Source organism: Brachyhypopomus gauderio, chromosome 3, assembly GCF_052324685.1.
Source record: "Brachyhypopomus gauderio isolate BG-103 chromosome 3, BGAUD_0.2, whole genome shotgun sequence".
Lineage (NCBI taxonomy): Eukaryota > Metazoa > Chordata > Actinopteri > Gymnotiformes > Hypopomidae > Brachyhypopomus > Brachyhypopomus gauderio.
Genome location: NC_135213.1, coordinates 15,218,823 through 15,233,810, shown reverse-complemented (window position 1 = coordinate 15,233,810; position 14,988 = coordinate 15,218,823). Strand labels below are relative to the sequence as shown.

The following is a 14,988-nucleotide window of genomic DNA, read 5'->3' as shown; positions in this document are numbered from 1 at the left end:
TTTTTAAAATCTTTATATTTGAAATGCACCTGCTTGAATTATGAATGCTCAAACAACCTTAAGTTCATTTGCCAAAATGAAGTGTAGGAGAGGAAGATTGGAGCTGTTTGCTGTAGGGTTTGGGGTTTAATCCTGGAACAGGATCACAGCCACTTCATAAACTGAATCGTCATGGAATTAGTGCAGCTTTTTACTACATTGCACATACACTGAATGTTCCTCCTCCAACATCTCCATTATGCTTAGAAGTGCTCTTTAATAAGCTGGAGAGTCCAGCTGGGTGTTTTATGAGCAGGTCAAGCACTGCAATGTACACAGACTACTCCAGGACCTGGAAACCTATACAAAACATAACTGTCCTATACAATGCTGGTATCAAGGTCTGGTTCTTGAGAGTTGGGGTGAAGTATAGTTTGGTGTTCAGGCACGCGATCCAACAGCACGTAAGAAGTCATAAAACTGCAGGATTCTGACTCCAGGATTTATGTCCTTTAAGGTGCTAGAATGCTGATTATTTGGAGTGCATGTGTAAAATGTCCTCATATCTTCATTTGATTCCTTGAAAGGGTTCTGAGATGTATTTGTGTAATCTAAATAGGTGCCAGTGACCCACACAAACTTTAACTGAATTATTGGATGAAAGGGTAAATTAGATAATTGTATAAAAAATGGAATTATTAATGCCGTCAACACCAGCACAGCAGGTTATTCCTGTGACCTGTCGGTTCTCTGCACAACCCGCACAGCCCTTGTGCTGTGCTTACATGTTGTTTTCCCATTCCAGAACACTTCAGCAACAGTGTAATTATCCAGAGACCTGAAGCAGGTAATGGGAGCAGGGAAACAGATGGACCCTGAACCCAGGCCAGTCAGGAAATACTGCACTGCTCTGGACTTGCATGCTGCTGGCTCCTCCCACATACACTGTCACCGTTTACAATATCTGATGGTTATTAGTGTGCAAGTGGGCCTTGTGTGGATAATACTGTATAGAGGCAATACAGACAAGCGGTTCTTGCTCATTTACACCCAGCTCACTTGCTAGACCTCTATCCAGTGGAGCTAAACCAACGCATCTGTCCACGTGCTGCTCTCTGCCTGTTTGGGCTCACAGCGTCTGAGCGGGCTCCATAGACCCGGTGCTCCAGGCAGTAGGAGTTGTCTGAGTGGACTGCTTCCTCTGCTCCAGCAGGAAGGTGTCCAGGTCCCTCAGCTGCTTCAGGAAACCCCAGTTGGGTTGGATCCTTCTGCGGCACTTCACCTGCTCGATGGCCTCCACCAGGGTCATCTTCTCGTGGATCATCAGGTAGGCCAGGACCAGCGTGGCAGAGCGGCTGCGTCCCATCACGCAGTGCACCAGGAGCTTGTCTGAGAGGTACACGGTGAGCAGGTAGGGTAGGGGTAGAGGGGATAGGTGAGATAGGTTCAACACATATCTGCCATACAGAAGCAGTTGTCTTCTAAACATGGAACACGTGTAGGGTAGATGTAGGTTTAGTATGTTGAGTGTGAGGTCTAGGGTGGGTTTTGTGCCAGACTAGTCAGAGGGTGATTATGGGGTCAGTATGGTGACTGAGTAGGGTGATTATAGGTCAGTGTGGGGTGAGAAGGGTGATTATAGATCAGTGTTAGGTGAGAAGGGTCATTATAGGTCTGTGGGGTGAGAAGGTTTGATTATTGGTCAGTGTGGGGTGAGAAGGGTGATTATTGGTCAGTGTGGGGTGAGAAGGGTGATTATAGGTCTGTGGGGTGATAAGGGTGATTATAGATCTGTGGGGTGAGAAGGGTGATTATAGGTCAGTGTGGGGTGAGAAGGTTTGATTATTGGTCAGTGTGGGGTGAGAAGGGTGATTATAGATCTGTGGGGTGAGAAGGGTGATTATAGGTCAGTGTGGGGTGATAAGGGTGATTATAGATCTGTGGGGTGAGAAGGGTGATTATAGGTCTGTGGGGTGAGAAGGGTGATTATAGGTCTGTGGGGTGAGAAGGGTGATTATAGGTCAGTGTGGTGTGAGAAGGGTGATTATAGGTCAGTGTTAGGTGAGAAGGGTGATCATAGGTCAGTGTTAGGTGACAAGGGTAAACTCTCTTACTGTATGGGTTGCTGAGCACCTGCTGCATGTATTCGGCTACAGGGAGAAAGTGCTGGCTGAGGTTGAAGGAAGGTATGTCCTCAGCCTCGATGCCGTAGTACTCCATGTTCATGTCTCTGTAGTAGTCTGCTCCTGTGCACACACTGTTTCTCTGGCCCTCGGCAGCATTCAGGACATGCGTCACACCCATCTTCTGCAGCCTGTAACGGTTCCGTGCTGTCTCTCTACAAGCAGCCACACACACAGCCTGTCACAGCACTACACACACTTCTTTTCTGCTCTGTGGAACTTGCATGATATCTGTTTAACAATCTGTGCTCAGTGCGTAAGCATTTGTGTTCTAGAACATTCTGTGTTGTAGTGTCATGGCAGAAAAACTTTGTGTAATGGCTGTATAACTTGACAGGTCGAATTTAAGTTCATCAAAGTGAATTGGACTTTGTACCTCTGCATGTTTCACTGTACTCACTCGTTTCCTATAAAGATGTTGGGCCACACCTCGTTGACGTGTGTGTACGCCATGGAGCCCTGCGCGAGCTGCTTCTCCAGCGTAAAGTTGCTGGGGGTTGTGTATTCCTCTTTCTCCACAGGAACTTCTTCCTTCTCCCCAAACCTCGCTCTGCACCACGCCATCCTCCCTCAGCAGAGCCCAAACTCAGCGCTGATCCAGAGAAACCGCTGGATCACCTGCAACACACAGCATTGTACAAGTGCATTGAACAGGAGATGCTGATTATCACAGGCAGTGCTCTGCAGTGAATGATTGGCAGGTAAAGGATTACTGGATAAAAAACCCAGAAGAGCAGTAGGATACTAAGCATTAATGACTGTTAGACATTCCCACTGTGTTCTCTAAGCTACACCAAGTTATTCTGGTTAGCCTCTCCCTCTCGACAAGTCACACGTCTACGCTAGAGTAGCAGAAAGTGCTGCAACTCACCTTTGAGATCTCTGGGAATTTAGTTTTGTCTTCTCCTTGTACGTCTCTAAAAGGTGTGTGTGTGTGTGTGTGTGTGTGTGTGTGTTGAGGCCAGGCAGTAGAGTCAATGCTCAGACTAGCAGCATTAGTCTGTAGAATTACAGCACCTCAGAGCACAGACCACTGTCAGGAGTCAAATTCAAGGCTATTTATAGCACTCTGCCCTACATTTCACAAACTCAGTGAGAGAGAGAGAGAGAGAGAGAGAAGAGAAACTTTGCAGTACTGGACCTTCAACTATACAACTATATACAACGTCTTTAATCCCTTGTATTCATTAAGACAAAGTTATCTCATTGGAGCTTTTGAATGCTGAACCCTTTTAGAGTGAATACACTATTACTGAAGAGTGGCAAGGCATATTTATTTATATAGCACATTACATATACAAAGCAACTCAGGTACTTTAGAAATAAACATATAAACCCATATAAGACATAAGATAATAAAGACAATTAAAAAATCTGAAATTAATATAAGACCTAAATTAATATAATGGTGCAGAATTAAATATAAAAAAGTAAATAAAACCAGTTAAAGATATGCATGCAGTATTGGCACTAAAGCCAAAAAGTGTTTTAAGAACACTGATAGATTAAATAGGTTCACTTTCAGTCTCGATTTCGAACCAAGGACCTCAAACCCACCAGGCCCAACACTTCATCATGATTCTTGTGGTGTCTTGACCATAACACTGCAGTGTCCAGGAACTCAGCAGTTCATCCTGCACACATCCTGCATTTTACGCCATGTGTAGTGCACCACTGGATGTCAAGGCAGAGAATGCCTAATCGAGTCATCCAAAATCACCAGGGATAGTCGCTAACGCAAAAATTGTGGAAAATCAATCTGAAGCATTTAAATCTTCCCAGCTCAAAATGTCACTGCTTATTTAGGTCTTGCTTATAATAAGTAGTTGCCAATAAAACACAGCCAGGCTGTCATGAATTGTGTGCATGCAATGGTAATTATGGGATGGTGGGACAGATGTGTACAAGGGGGAGGGGAGTCATCACAGTATCCCCACTACAGTAAAGCAGACCACACCACTGCAAGCTGTGTTTACAAATGTGTTGCTTTGGACAGTGACAAAATGAGCTTTTCTGCTGTGTGAGAGTGGGGGAGGCTTTGATCTTTTTCTGAAGCTATTTTACAGCAATAGACAATTTTGATTTCATTCAATCACTCTCATGTCTGTTAAATAACATTATAAACATTTAAGTTCTTTACCACATGCTAAAATCTACGTATGCCAGCTACCAGAGATCAACATGTGACACCCTGAGGGTATGCAAAAACATGCAAATTCATTTCTATAAAAGTAAAAAATATCTTGATGCAATGTTGGAAATAACCAACATAACATCTAAAGCACATTAACATAAAATAACAATTATAACATATTCTTACAATATATGTCTTAAAATGTACTTAAAATGTATGCGGTGTGAATGCATAATTAGCCAAAGCAGAGTGAGGGAGAGGATGTAGGGAGTGAGACTCTGAGTGAAGAAAGATTTGGAAATGTCAGAGCACCTTTGGTTTTAGTTACTGCAGTCTCGCCTATAATCCTGTAGTAATTAAATATGTTAGGAAGCTTGATACAGGAAGGTCTCAGGACACGTGGGTGGACTCTGTGTTTAGTTTTGTTTTCTTTCATCTCTGTTGGCGGGGTCATACACTCGGTTAGGTAATGAGACCTCAGCTATAACCTTCCTAACCACTGTATTAAATCATGGGTATGCAAGATGTTTGCATAGAGCAGACTAATTATATGACATGATTAATAAGCCACATCCACACAGACAGCATGACAAGGATGGCCAGAGCATTAGATTCCTAAATAAAGATTTGCTGAGAAGTTGAATTAAATATTAAACACCATTCGTAATGTTATGCACTGGTAGAAATGTAGAAATCACAGTCAAGCATGAACATCTGGAGAACAGTAAGCATAATAAAAGCATGAACATCTGCAGAACAGTAAGCATAATAAAAGCCCAGTTCCTTTAATGAAAGAAATTATATTTCCAAACAGATGGCTGAATGTGTTTGAATGTGTGCTTGGCTCACTTATTTAGTTTCTTAGTAGTCTGATATGATGCTTTGGGTTTAACAAATCCAATTAAAATCAACTGAATCTCTCTAACCTTTAGATTAGATTTAAATTTTGTACTTTTTTGTAATTTTGTAGATTCTAACTTCTATATATAATCTTTTTGTTTGAATCCATAAGTTGATTGTAGACAAAGGAAGGTGAAAGGTGAAAAGTGAAAAGATCTACCATATCACTTTATAACCGTATAATTGTATCACCATATCACCATTTGACCAAAGACCTGTGCCATAGTAAACCTAGTACCACACCAGCCGTTATTTTACAATAACTTACCGGAAATTTTAATAAAGGGGAGTTATCTCCAAATGTTGGCATATATTTTTCAGCACTTTTTGTAATGGGGGCAACAAGCATTTTCTGGCACATCAATAAGGTTTCCCACCAAAACAACATAAAAGTAAACTGTTACTGTCATGTTGTGGGGGGGCCCCCTGCCGGTCGCCCCCGGTTACAGCGGCAGCTGTCCTGTTTTGGTCATGTGATGTTCGTCCCTCAGGTGGGCGGGACCTGTGATCCATCTCACCTGAGGGTCGTTTGTTCGTCTATATATGTCTTGTCTTTGTACCAGTTGACTGCTGGTTATTATTTCCTTAATCTGGAACGATGTCATGGGTTTTTGGTTTGCGCACTTTCTATTAAACCATCCTCTTTCCCTGAGACTTGGCGTGATCGCTTCCTTTTTAGTTGCTCACCCTGCCCGTCAGTTACATATTACATGTGTGAAAAGGTTGTAACTAAATTATTTCTAGTAACAACCTATATGACCCTAATGAGGCAATCTACAGTCATCAAAAGAAAGCTTTATTACAACTTTTCATAGCCACTAATTCCATTACTTCAAGGGACCATGTGTAATATATGTCCTAAATTACACATTTGGCATTAAATGGATTAGTACAGAAAAGAGTGGTAAAAGTAGCCATGTTCCCCATTTCAGATGTAATGATTCTTTTCATAATTATGATGTTGGCAGGACAAGGTTTAATCTTCATTAACTACAATTAAAAGCCATAGTATGACAAAGTATTTTTTCAATTATTTTTATTGTTAAATAGCATTTCATACTTTCCTCTTTAAACAGATGTCACTTTATCATTAAAGGTATCTACTGGCCCATGTTAACTTAGCCACACACATGCAAACGGCACTGCAATATTCAGAAACATTTACAGAGTAACACACTCTAGTTTACACTAAACATTGAATGTAACACCTGTGTACCTTTATAATGTGAAAAATAGGATTATCATACATGGCCATATAAAATCTGTATTCATTGTATTTACATAAAAAAAAACATGCACATTTTGGAATCTCTTCTTCTATGGCCTCATTTGGATGATGTATAAATATCTGTATAAATATGTAAAACTGCAATCCTGCTTGGGCTCCATGCATGCAGACTACATACAGTACAATACATGAACCATACAAACATAAAACAGGGAGAGGGTATAAAGTTCATTCTCAAAAACAAGCACATCCGAATACATCTTTCAACATCCATCAAAACCAAAAATTCTGCTTCAGTTTTTTCACATTTGTTGCTGCTGCAACCATTACCTTTTTTAAATCACATTTTTCTCAGTATTGACATTTAAAATTCCCCTTTAATGGCATACAAGCAAAAATTAATTAACAGCTTCCCTTACAATAATTTAAAAAGTTTATTTTTCAATATCAATACAATAATTCTAATACTGAAAAAATATTCTATTTTTGAAATAATATTTTAGGCCATATGAATGTGCTGTTTGCTCATTCGTATTTAAGCAGTCAATTTGATATAGATTATGCATAGATTATATATATATATATATATATATATATATATATATATATATATATATATATATATATATATATATATATATATATATATACCATATATTCAAACAAGTATCCCTTAAAGTACTGGCTCTTTAATAATTGTCTGATGAAGTTGGTCCTCAGTGCTATTAAAAATCTCAGCACAAACAAGAATGACAGTGTTGTTGACCACATTGGAGGGTATTTAGGAGTTATTTTCATGTGGACACATCCTACTAACTGACGTATATACATACAGTATAATGAGGTAATATATACAGTAAGGAAGGCGAAATCAGACTATACCTGTTCCTAAGCTCTAATGCATAGAGCACCATGGCCTGTCTGTCACAGAACATGAAAGTGTTTCTCCTCAAAGAGCTCTGTCACAGCAGGTTCAAACATTAAGTGCTATTAGCACTGGCATCTACAGAAAGGACACATCTCCTTCATGGACCCATAGAGCACGTTAGATACAGTCAGATGCATTTTGCCCTACTGATGCTGCTTTGGGTGTGAGCCCTGCTGTAGGCCCACAGTGTCTAGTGTGGCCTGAGGCCAGGCTGCAGTCTGGAACCACATGGTTCCTTGAGTTGCCTGGTCTTGTTCCCGTGGTAGGACAGATTACAGTCACTCTAACATGGCGTCCAGCTGGTCGGCAAGGTCGTCGAACATGTTACCGATGTCGTTCAGAATGTTGCCCGCCGACTTCACCGTATTCACGCCACTGCCGTGAGGAACACACGAAAGAGCGTTAAGGTCAGCGCATTGGTCTGTACGTCCGTTACCGGCACAATGCACGTGTCGTGTAGATAAACCCAGTGCAAGCCAGAATGCCCTAAAGTAAATCAGACGATGACTGAATGGCACAGAAACGATGCCATTATTATCTAGGTGTGTGTGTGTGTGTGTGTGTGTGTGTGTGTGTGTGTGTGTGTGTGTGTGTGTGTGTGTGTGTTACCTGTCAGTCTGATCTTCCTGTGCTAACTTTCTCTCCACCACTCTCAGTGCTGCCTCCAAGGAACTACTGGTCTGCTCCATCCGTCTGTGAACCAGTGTGTCTGGCCGAGGCTCTGAAGCCACGGTTGTCCCTCTTATTCTCTGCTCCAGGGGTCCCTTCATAAGGGCACACACTGCCACCGAGCTGGGTGGAGGGGGGGCGGCAAAGGCAGCGCTCTGCCCCTTCCTGTTCGGCCTTCTGGGGGGACATCCATCTACTAATAACAGATGAGCAACCATGTGACCATGTGAACTAAGCTTGAAACACTCCTTTCAATTGACATGTATACATGATACGTCACCATTTTAATCTATTCATAAAGGTTTGGGAAATAAGGCAACAGGGCAGAAACTGTCCTACCTGACGGAGCTGCAACAGCAGAAAGGCGTGTCGGCTTACACGGAGTTGGAGGCTTCTGAGGAGAAGGAGGTTTGGGGCAGACGTTCTGTTTGGGGACGTTTGCTGATGCTCCACCGTTCTGTCTGCGCAGCGGTGTCTTCCCAGCTCCCAGGGGGCCCTCCGTCTCAGGACGTGGGCTATGAGCGGCGGGCTGCGTTTCCTGCTCTCTGTGTCTGTGCCGCCTCTTCACCGTGTCTGACTCTTTCAGGTTGAATTTGGGCAGTTCGAGAGCCGGTTTGGGTGACTGTGCAGGTCTTGAGGCGTCCAACGTGACCTCATTTTCCATTTTAGTTGCTGTCATTTTTGGCCTCTGCTTTATGGTCACTTTTCCTTCCTCGGCAAATGGAATGCTCTCTCGCGAACTTCTGTGAGGGGACGGTGGAACCGCAGGTGATTGGCTAATGTAAAGCTTCTTTTCTGCCTCCCCCGTTTTTGCTCTGCTAAGCTCTGCTTGGCTTGGTTCATGCGTAGGCGTCTTGCTGGGAGTCCTCTGTTGACTGCTTATAGCTTTGGATGGGGTGGTGGGTGTGGCTGGGCTGATAGGGGGCCTGCTGGGCATCTTAGCAGGGCTCCCGCTGCCCTCTAGCCTGGCTGCAATACTGCGGACGGTGCCCGCACTCTCTGTCTCTACACCACCATCGCTCGCCCCACTTTGGGCAGAGCTCAGTCGCTTCGGAGGGGGTGGGGGCGGCCCCTTCTTTTTTGTGCGTATGGCGAAGGAATGACTGCGATTCAAGGTGCCGGGAGGCGGCTGACTGCGGCCGGGCTTGTGCGTGAGCGTGGCGTATGTTGCCAGGTTGGTGGACGGTGCCCGCGTGTCATCTTCCTCCACCTCCCCATCGGAGAGGGTGTAGCGCGACAGGCTCTGTGTGCGCTTCTTTGGCCTGTAGAGGCCGCTGTTGCACTGCGCAGGTCTGGCTAGGCCGGGACGGGCATGGTCCGAGGTGTTCTGGGGCTGGAGGTTGGTGAGGCCCCTCTGGCTGGGCGAACCATGGGCGCCGTTGGGTTGGGGCAGTGCTGAGACTCCGAGCCTGGCCTTGGACTGGACAGCAGGGTAAGCAAAGCGGGCTATTTTACTGGGGCTCCCCGGGGGTGCGGACACGGGGCTGCCAGCTGGAGGCGACTGCCGAGGACTCGCCGTGCCAGACTCTCGTGACTCCATAATGGTGGCGTGCTCCTCACGGGGGCTGCGGTTGGCGCTGCACGGGCCTTCGTCAGAGCGGCTGTGGGGACTGACTGAAGCCAGGGGCCTTTCCTGCGATCGCCCCGAGCCACATGAGCGAGCACCAGTGCTGCTTTGGCTGAGAGATGTGGTGGTACCATTTACCACGGCAACAAAGCCATCGTGGCATCCGCCGGAGCCGTTATGGATCATGGCGCTTTGAAGCTCGGCGCTTAGCTCGCTGTCCTGGAAGGTGAGCATCTTGGATAAGAGAGGTGAGGAAGGGCAGTCAGGGCTGTCTGGTGGCTCGATAGCCACCAGCTCCAGAGTGGGAGGAGCTCTGCTTCGTGGCAGGGTCACCTGACCCTCTGCTTGGCTCCTCCGAGCTTTCTGAAGGTCAGCAAGCCGTTTTACTGCAAGCATCATCTTCTTCTGGTGCCCTGTAGGAAAACATTGTCAGAGACTTCCAGTTCTTGAATACCAGGCTCGTGGACCACCAGAAAGTTGAGTGATATATTAGGTCTTCTCACCAAGTTTGTTGATGCCGATTTCCTGCAGATCTTCCCACGTGATGTCTCGCACAATGCTAATGGAGTCATAACCATTATCAGCAAGACTCTTCTGATACTGAGGAAGCTCAATGGTACTAAGCCATTCACCAATATCAGTCTGAAACGCAAAGGCGAAACATTCACTAAACAAACTCACTTGTTCAACATACATTTAAAATCTGATAAAATAATATTTTTGTAAAACTTACTGGAATGTAGTCTGGTAACCACTCAGGGATGTTCAGATTGCTGATCTCAATGGAAATCTTTTTGCGATGGCCTGGTTTAGTCACGCCAATGGCTGTGAGATCCTGGCATGACATGATAATCATAATACATGCTCTGATTTCTTGATTTCCTCAAAGGTGAAACAGTCTAATCTTAATGTGATTTTCAAAATCAATGAATGGTTTACCTCAGGAGTCATTCGGCTAATGGTGGGCACGTCGTAGCCGGCTATTAGGAAGTTTTGTGTGTACTGCTCCAGACGAAACCCACTCAGCCACTGGTAGATGGCCTCTGCATCCTTGTAGGCAAACACACATGATAAAGAAGATCTACTTTAATATGTTGTAAGTCTCACACATGCAAAAGAAGTCTTACATTGTAATGCTGTTAGTCTCAGAGCACAGGACTGACATGCATACTGCACACTACCATACTCTGCCTCCATACTACCCTCAGCAATCAGAGCTGTTATCACTATTATTATTACCACTGCATAAATGTACATTCAGCTGACATGTAAATACACATCACAATAGTTGATCAATACAGTTTCAATGCAGTCTCCAACATGTTCATGTACATATCTACATACCCATATCCACAGTTAATCTATTTTTACATATTTATAATAGTAATACTCACCATATCCATAGTGAATCTATTTTTTTGCATATTTATAACAGAAATTTATTCTAACAATCTCTTGCACTATGTATATGTATACTATGTATACTTATTGCACACTTGCCCTGTCTTTTTTTGCACTATTGCTACTATTTGCACTTCTGGTAGATGCTAACTGTATTTCGTTGCCATGTACCTGTACTGAGCAATGACAATAAAGTTGAATCTATCTATCTATCTAATGGAACATGCGTACAGGTATAAATTCACATAAAGCCGATGTTGAACACAAACCCTGCCCTCCAGTAGTTGCTGGGGACGGATGATAACTGGACTGAATCCTTGATCTTCGGTCCTGGAGCTGTTCAGATGCTGCACATGACCAAGAGCTCCTACACACATCAGATCAAACAGACACACAAAAGACATCGACTTGCGTGTTAGTAGAAGACTGATATAAGCTTGTGGACTTGGTCCTACCATAGGTCCCACAGTACGCCTACACATGATCTGCTATTGGTCCCACAGTACGCCTACACATGATCTGCTATTGGTCCCACAGTACCCCTACACACAATCTGCTGTTGAATCTACAGGTTAATGAACAGTGCAAAGATGTACTGGAAAGTACTGAAGAAAGTTTAAACCACTGCAGAGTTTCTCACCTTGAACAATGTGGCCACTGACACAAACCTTACTGTTTACACAGTTCTAATTAACAAGTGTAATTAACAGCCCTTTTGGAAGGGCTGTATATGTACATGTATACCCCTCGTCATGCCTTACTTACAAAACAAACCCACTTTTAAAAGGTTTCTTGATCATCAGATGTGCCATGTCAAAAAAACTTAGAATCACACTGCTTTATACAATCTCTCTCTCTTTTCTATCTTTACATTTTCTTCCTTGATCCTCCTACAGAGAACGGTGACCCTGTATGTACACCGAGGCATCTGGGGGTGAGACTGTTCAACTCATCACTGCTTTTCTGGTGCATCACAGCTGGCTGACAGAAAGAACAGCTTTGCTCATTTTTATTAACCTTTTTTGCTCTAAATGAATAAATAATTTTATTTATTCATGTTTACATTCTAGAAATGCTGGAGAGATCTATTTTAATCCTCTCATTTCCTCTCAAACTTTATTTCAATGATTTCATTATGTGTAAACTTACCTACAGGCTGAGGCTTGAGGTGGTGGGTAGTCAGACGGTGCTGTTCTCTGAATTCAGCAGCAGGGGGCAGCAGCTGAACAGAACACTGGTAAAATGAGGACTGTGAAAGAAAGCAGCAGAACTCAGAATCTTAATTACTACTTAATTACTTAATCACTACTATCACTATCCAATGAGTTATTTTATTGTCCTAACAAAAACTCATTGTTTTGTTGTTCCATAGAACTGGTCTATGTGTCTATGTTTTGCTGTACATTTAGCAATCACAAGATAAATGTTATAAAGTATACAATTTTAGTACTTTGTCTTATATTCATATGACAATTACATGTTTCACTTAGCAGAGCAAAAATATTGAATGTTGAAATTGAATTGAAGGTTGAATGTTAAATGGAAACTAAAACATGATTTAGTGCCAGCAGTATTGAGGACATTAACAGAAGACCCTTGGCTTGTCTCACACACCTTGCTGGTGTCCTGGACAGCAGCTCTGGGCTGGTCCTGGTCCTGGGCGTGAAGGTGGAGGTTGCCCTCTGTGCTCTGCCCACTACCGGCACTACGACTGCTTCCTACACTGCCAGCACTTCCAACACTGCTCCTGTCTCCTGAGACACAGAGGCAGAGAGTGAGAAAAGGGCGAGAGGGGGAGGAAGGGAGACAGAGAGACGAATCTGCAGGGGAGATGCTTTCTGCATCACACAGTGGAAACGCAGGTTGTGGGCACTAGCGGTGGTTAGCAGATGAGGAGGTGGGTTATTAGTATGCACGACCAGGACTGGGGGAAATACAGGGAGCTATGGATCTGCTGAGGCACTGTTATCACCACTGCTCATCCCTCCTGACCATGACTGCCCGCTGCTCTCCCAGGCGCTATTAGCCAGCAGGGGGCGCCAGTCATGTGGTGACATGGTGGGAGAACAGACAGGTGGTCAAAGGGGACCTGGGTGACTCTTACCAGTCAGAGAGCTCCTGAGGACCCAAATGTCCTCTGGCTCTTTGGAGCCAGCTGATAAACACAGGGCACTGGGACTGCCGGAAGGCGAACCTAGCAAACACAAACACTTTAAAGGGCGAAGGGGACAGCTGTGGATGCCTGCAGACCCAGTGGACAACCAGACAGTCACAAAGAGTCTCAAAGTTCACAGTCTGAGGATGACTGGGAGGAAGGTTGGGTTGATGGTAATCCATATTACTAGAGTGGCCTTCAAGAGTGTACACTTGATTACTGGAGTTGGGGCCCAATATTATTCCCTGCTGGGGAAGGGGTTTTCTATGCCACAAGGCAGTGGTAAGTCATTAAGGATGGCTATATCTGATTATAAGATCCTCTTACAGTAATCCTGGAACATATAAACTCCATAAGAAAATGTGTGTGAGTGAGCACACATAAGAATGAAAAAGGGCTCTGTGTCAGGGGTGAATGTGGGTGTGTTTTAAATGGAGTTTGTGAATCATACTGCACACAGTACCTGAGTGCCTGTCCGGGCCATTTTGACGAGGCAAGGTTGAATGAGTGGATGTGTACAGGGTGTAAGAGTCATCAGTGTTGGGGACGGGATGGGGTCTGCAGGGGGTGGGGACTCTGGCCAGTGTGCGATGTCTTTGGATTGGCAGTGAGGCCTGGCGAGAGAGAGTGCCCACTACAGGCATGACATGAAAACACATGAAGTTATTCACCATCACTTACAAAGACACAATCCTCCCAGCTCACAAGCACAATGATGGAAGTGTGCGCAGTGAGATGCACAGGGAGGGTGTGATCGTTTTTGTGTGTTCCGCCCTCATCAAATTCAGTTCAGCAGTACTGAGCTAACAGTGTACTGCAGAGGCTTATTTTGTGCTGACACTATGACAAGGAAGAGTGCTGAATCTCAGTCTCCCAGGGCTGTCTCACTCACTCACTCACTCACTCACAAATACACACAAAATGTCAACAGCTCGTCATCTCAGCTTATACTTTCTGGTCAGGGCCTTCAAGCGTTATATAGAGGCTCTGGGATTTACAGGTGATCTGACAACACCCATTCTGTCCATGTTAATCCTGTTAGCGCGTGGGTATGGGTCTGTACGTGTGTGCTCGTGTGAAGGACATCATTTGACCGCTGTAAGACAGATCCTGCTTACCTAATCGTGGGTTTAGAACCTCCACGATGGAAGGGGGGAAGTAGCCCACACGGTCTGTGCCTTTCTGGCTGTCATGGATGTGCCCTTTCCAGCGTCCGTCCAGGTGTTGCTCTAAGACCTGCCCCACAAACATCACTTTAGGCCCACGGACTGCCCTTTACACAAAAATGGCGGTTGTACAGGTCATTATCAGACATGGTCTCATTGACCTGTAAGTGTTTTAGTGGTAATTACAACTATTTGTCTAATAAATATGCTGAGCTACAAAATGGGTTCAGAGGTGTACATCAAAAAATCTATGTTAAATATGCATGACATAATCTCTATCACTTCAAAATGTCAAAGTATGTTGCTACAAGCTTTTCATAACCTTATGGCCTAGCCTCCATCGCGCTAGTCCTAATTTAGCAGAGCACGCGGGGCAAACAAGCCCATTAGCATTCTGCAGACGGAGAGGAATTCTCCCAGTGACTGTATTCTCCCAATGACTTTTACAAGGCTGGGTAACGGATTGCTCTTTAACGTGCCTCCAATCCTCCACAGTTGAATAAAAGTTGTCACATCAGTCTAAGAGAGGTGCAAGCCTTCATTTCTGTTTACTTAAAAGGAGTGAGGACATCCAATGACAAGCAAGAGACACATCTAACTGTGTTACTCTGGTACAGAGTTAATATCTCTAACCACCTCCATTTTCCCCACAGGTGTCAGATAAATGTAAAAAGCTTC

At 44.2% G+C, this 14,988-nt stretch overlaps 2 protein-coding genes across 6 annotated transcripts in view; both read right to left on the bottom strand.

The window, feature by feature from the left end:
* Nucleotides 1–172: 172 nt before the first annotated feature.
* On the bottom strand, nt 173–3,180 carry dusp29 (dual specificity phosphatase 29). Its single transcript, XM_076999774.1, has 4 exons — nt 3,034–3,180; nt 2,563–2,780; nt 2,094–2,317; nt 173–1,368 (listed from the first exon to the last, which is right to left on the bottom strand). Exons 2-4 carry the CDS (start codon nt 2,724–2,726, stop codon nt 1,109–1,111), a joined length of 648 nt encoding a protein of 215 aa, XP_076855889.1. The 5' UTR covers nt 2,727–2,780; nt 3,034–3,180; the 3' UTR covers nt 173–1,108.
* Nucleotides 3,181–7,058: 3,878 nt separating this feature from the next.
* The window catches only part of LOC143510427 (caskin-2), a 29,255-nt gene continuing 21,325 nt past the window's right edge, over nt 7,059–14,988 (bottom strand). For 3 of the 5 annotated variants that reach the window (XM_076999770.1, XM_076999766.1, XM_076999768.1), the window contains 12 exons: nt 14,263–14,380; nt 13,608–13,778; nt 13,094–13,183; nt 12,604–12,743; nt 12,139–12,238; nt 11,259–11,356; nt 10,528–10,638; nt 10,322–10,423; nt 10,092–10,230; nt 8,361–10,001; nt 7,962–8,217; nt 7,059–7,727 (listed from right to left, as the gene is read on the bottom strand). In XM_076999770.1, the coding sequence (XP_076855885.1) occupies nt 7,631–7,727; nt 7,962–8,217; nt 8,361–10,001; nt 10,092–10,230; nt 10,322–10,423; nt 10,528–10,638; nt 11,259–11,356; nt 12,139–12,238; nt 12,604–12,743; nt 13,094–13,183; nt 13,608–13,778; nt 14,263–14,380 (3,063 nt within the window). In that variant the 3' untranslated portion in view covers nt 7,059–7,630. The remainder of the gene's footprint in view (nt 7,728–7,961; nt 8,218–8,360; nt 10,002–10,091; nt 10,231–10,321; nt 10,424–10,527; nt 10,639–11,258; nt 11,357–12,138; nt 12,239–12,603; nt 12,744–13,093; nt 13,184–13,607; nt 13,779–14,262; nt 14,381–14,988) is intronic. The other 2 variants (XM_076999767.1, XM_076999769.1) reach the window with 2 other exon arrangements.

Coding starts and splice junctions, on each gene's coding strand:
- dusp29 (XM_076999774.1), bottom strand. CDS start 2,726: ATGGCGTGGTGCAGAGCGAGGTTTGGGGAGAAGGAAGAAGTTCCTGTG. Junction 2,318..2,562: donor AACATCTTTATAGGAAACGA/GTGAGTACAGTG, acceptor GGCTGCTTGTAG/AGAGACAGCACGGAACCGTT. Junction 1,369..2,093: donor GGTGCTCAGCAACCCATACA/GTAAGAGAGTTT, acceptor TGTACCTCTCAG/ACAAGCTCCTGGTGCACTGC.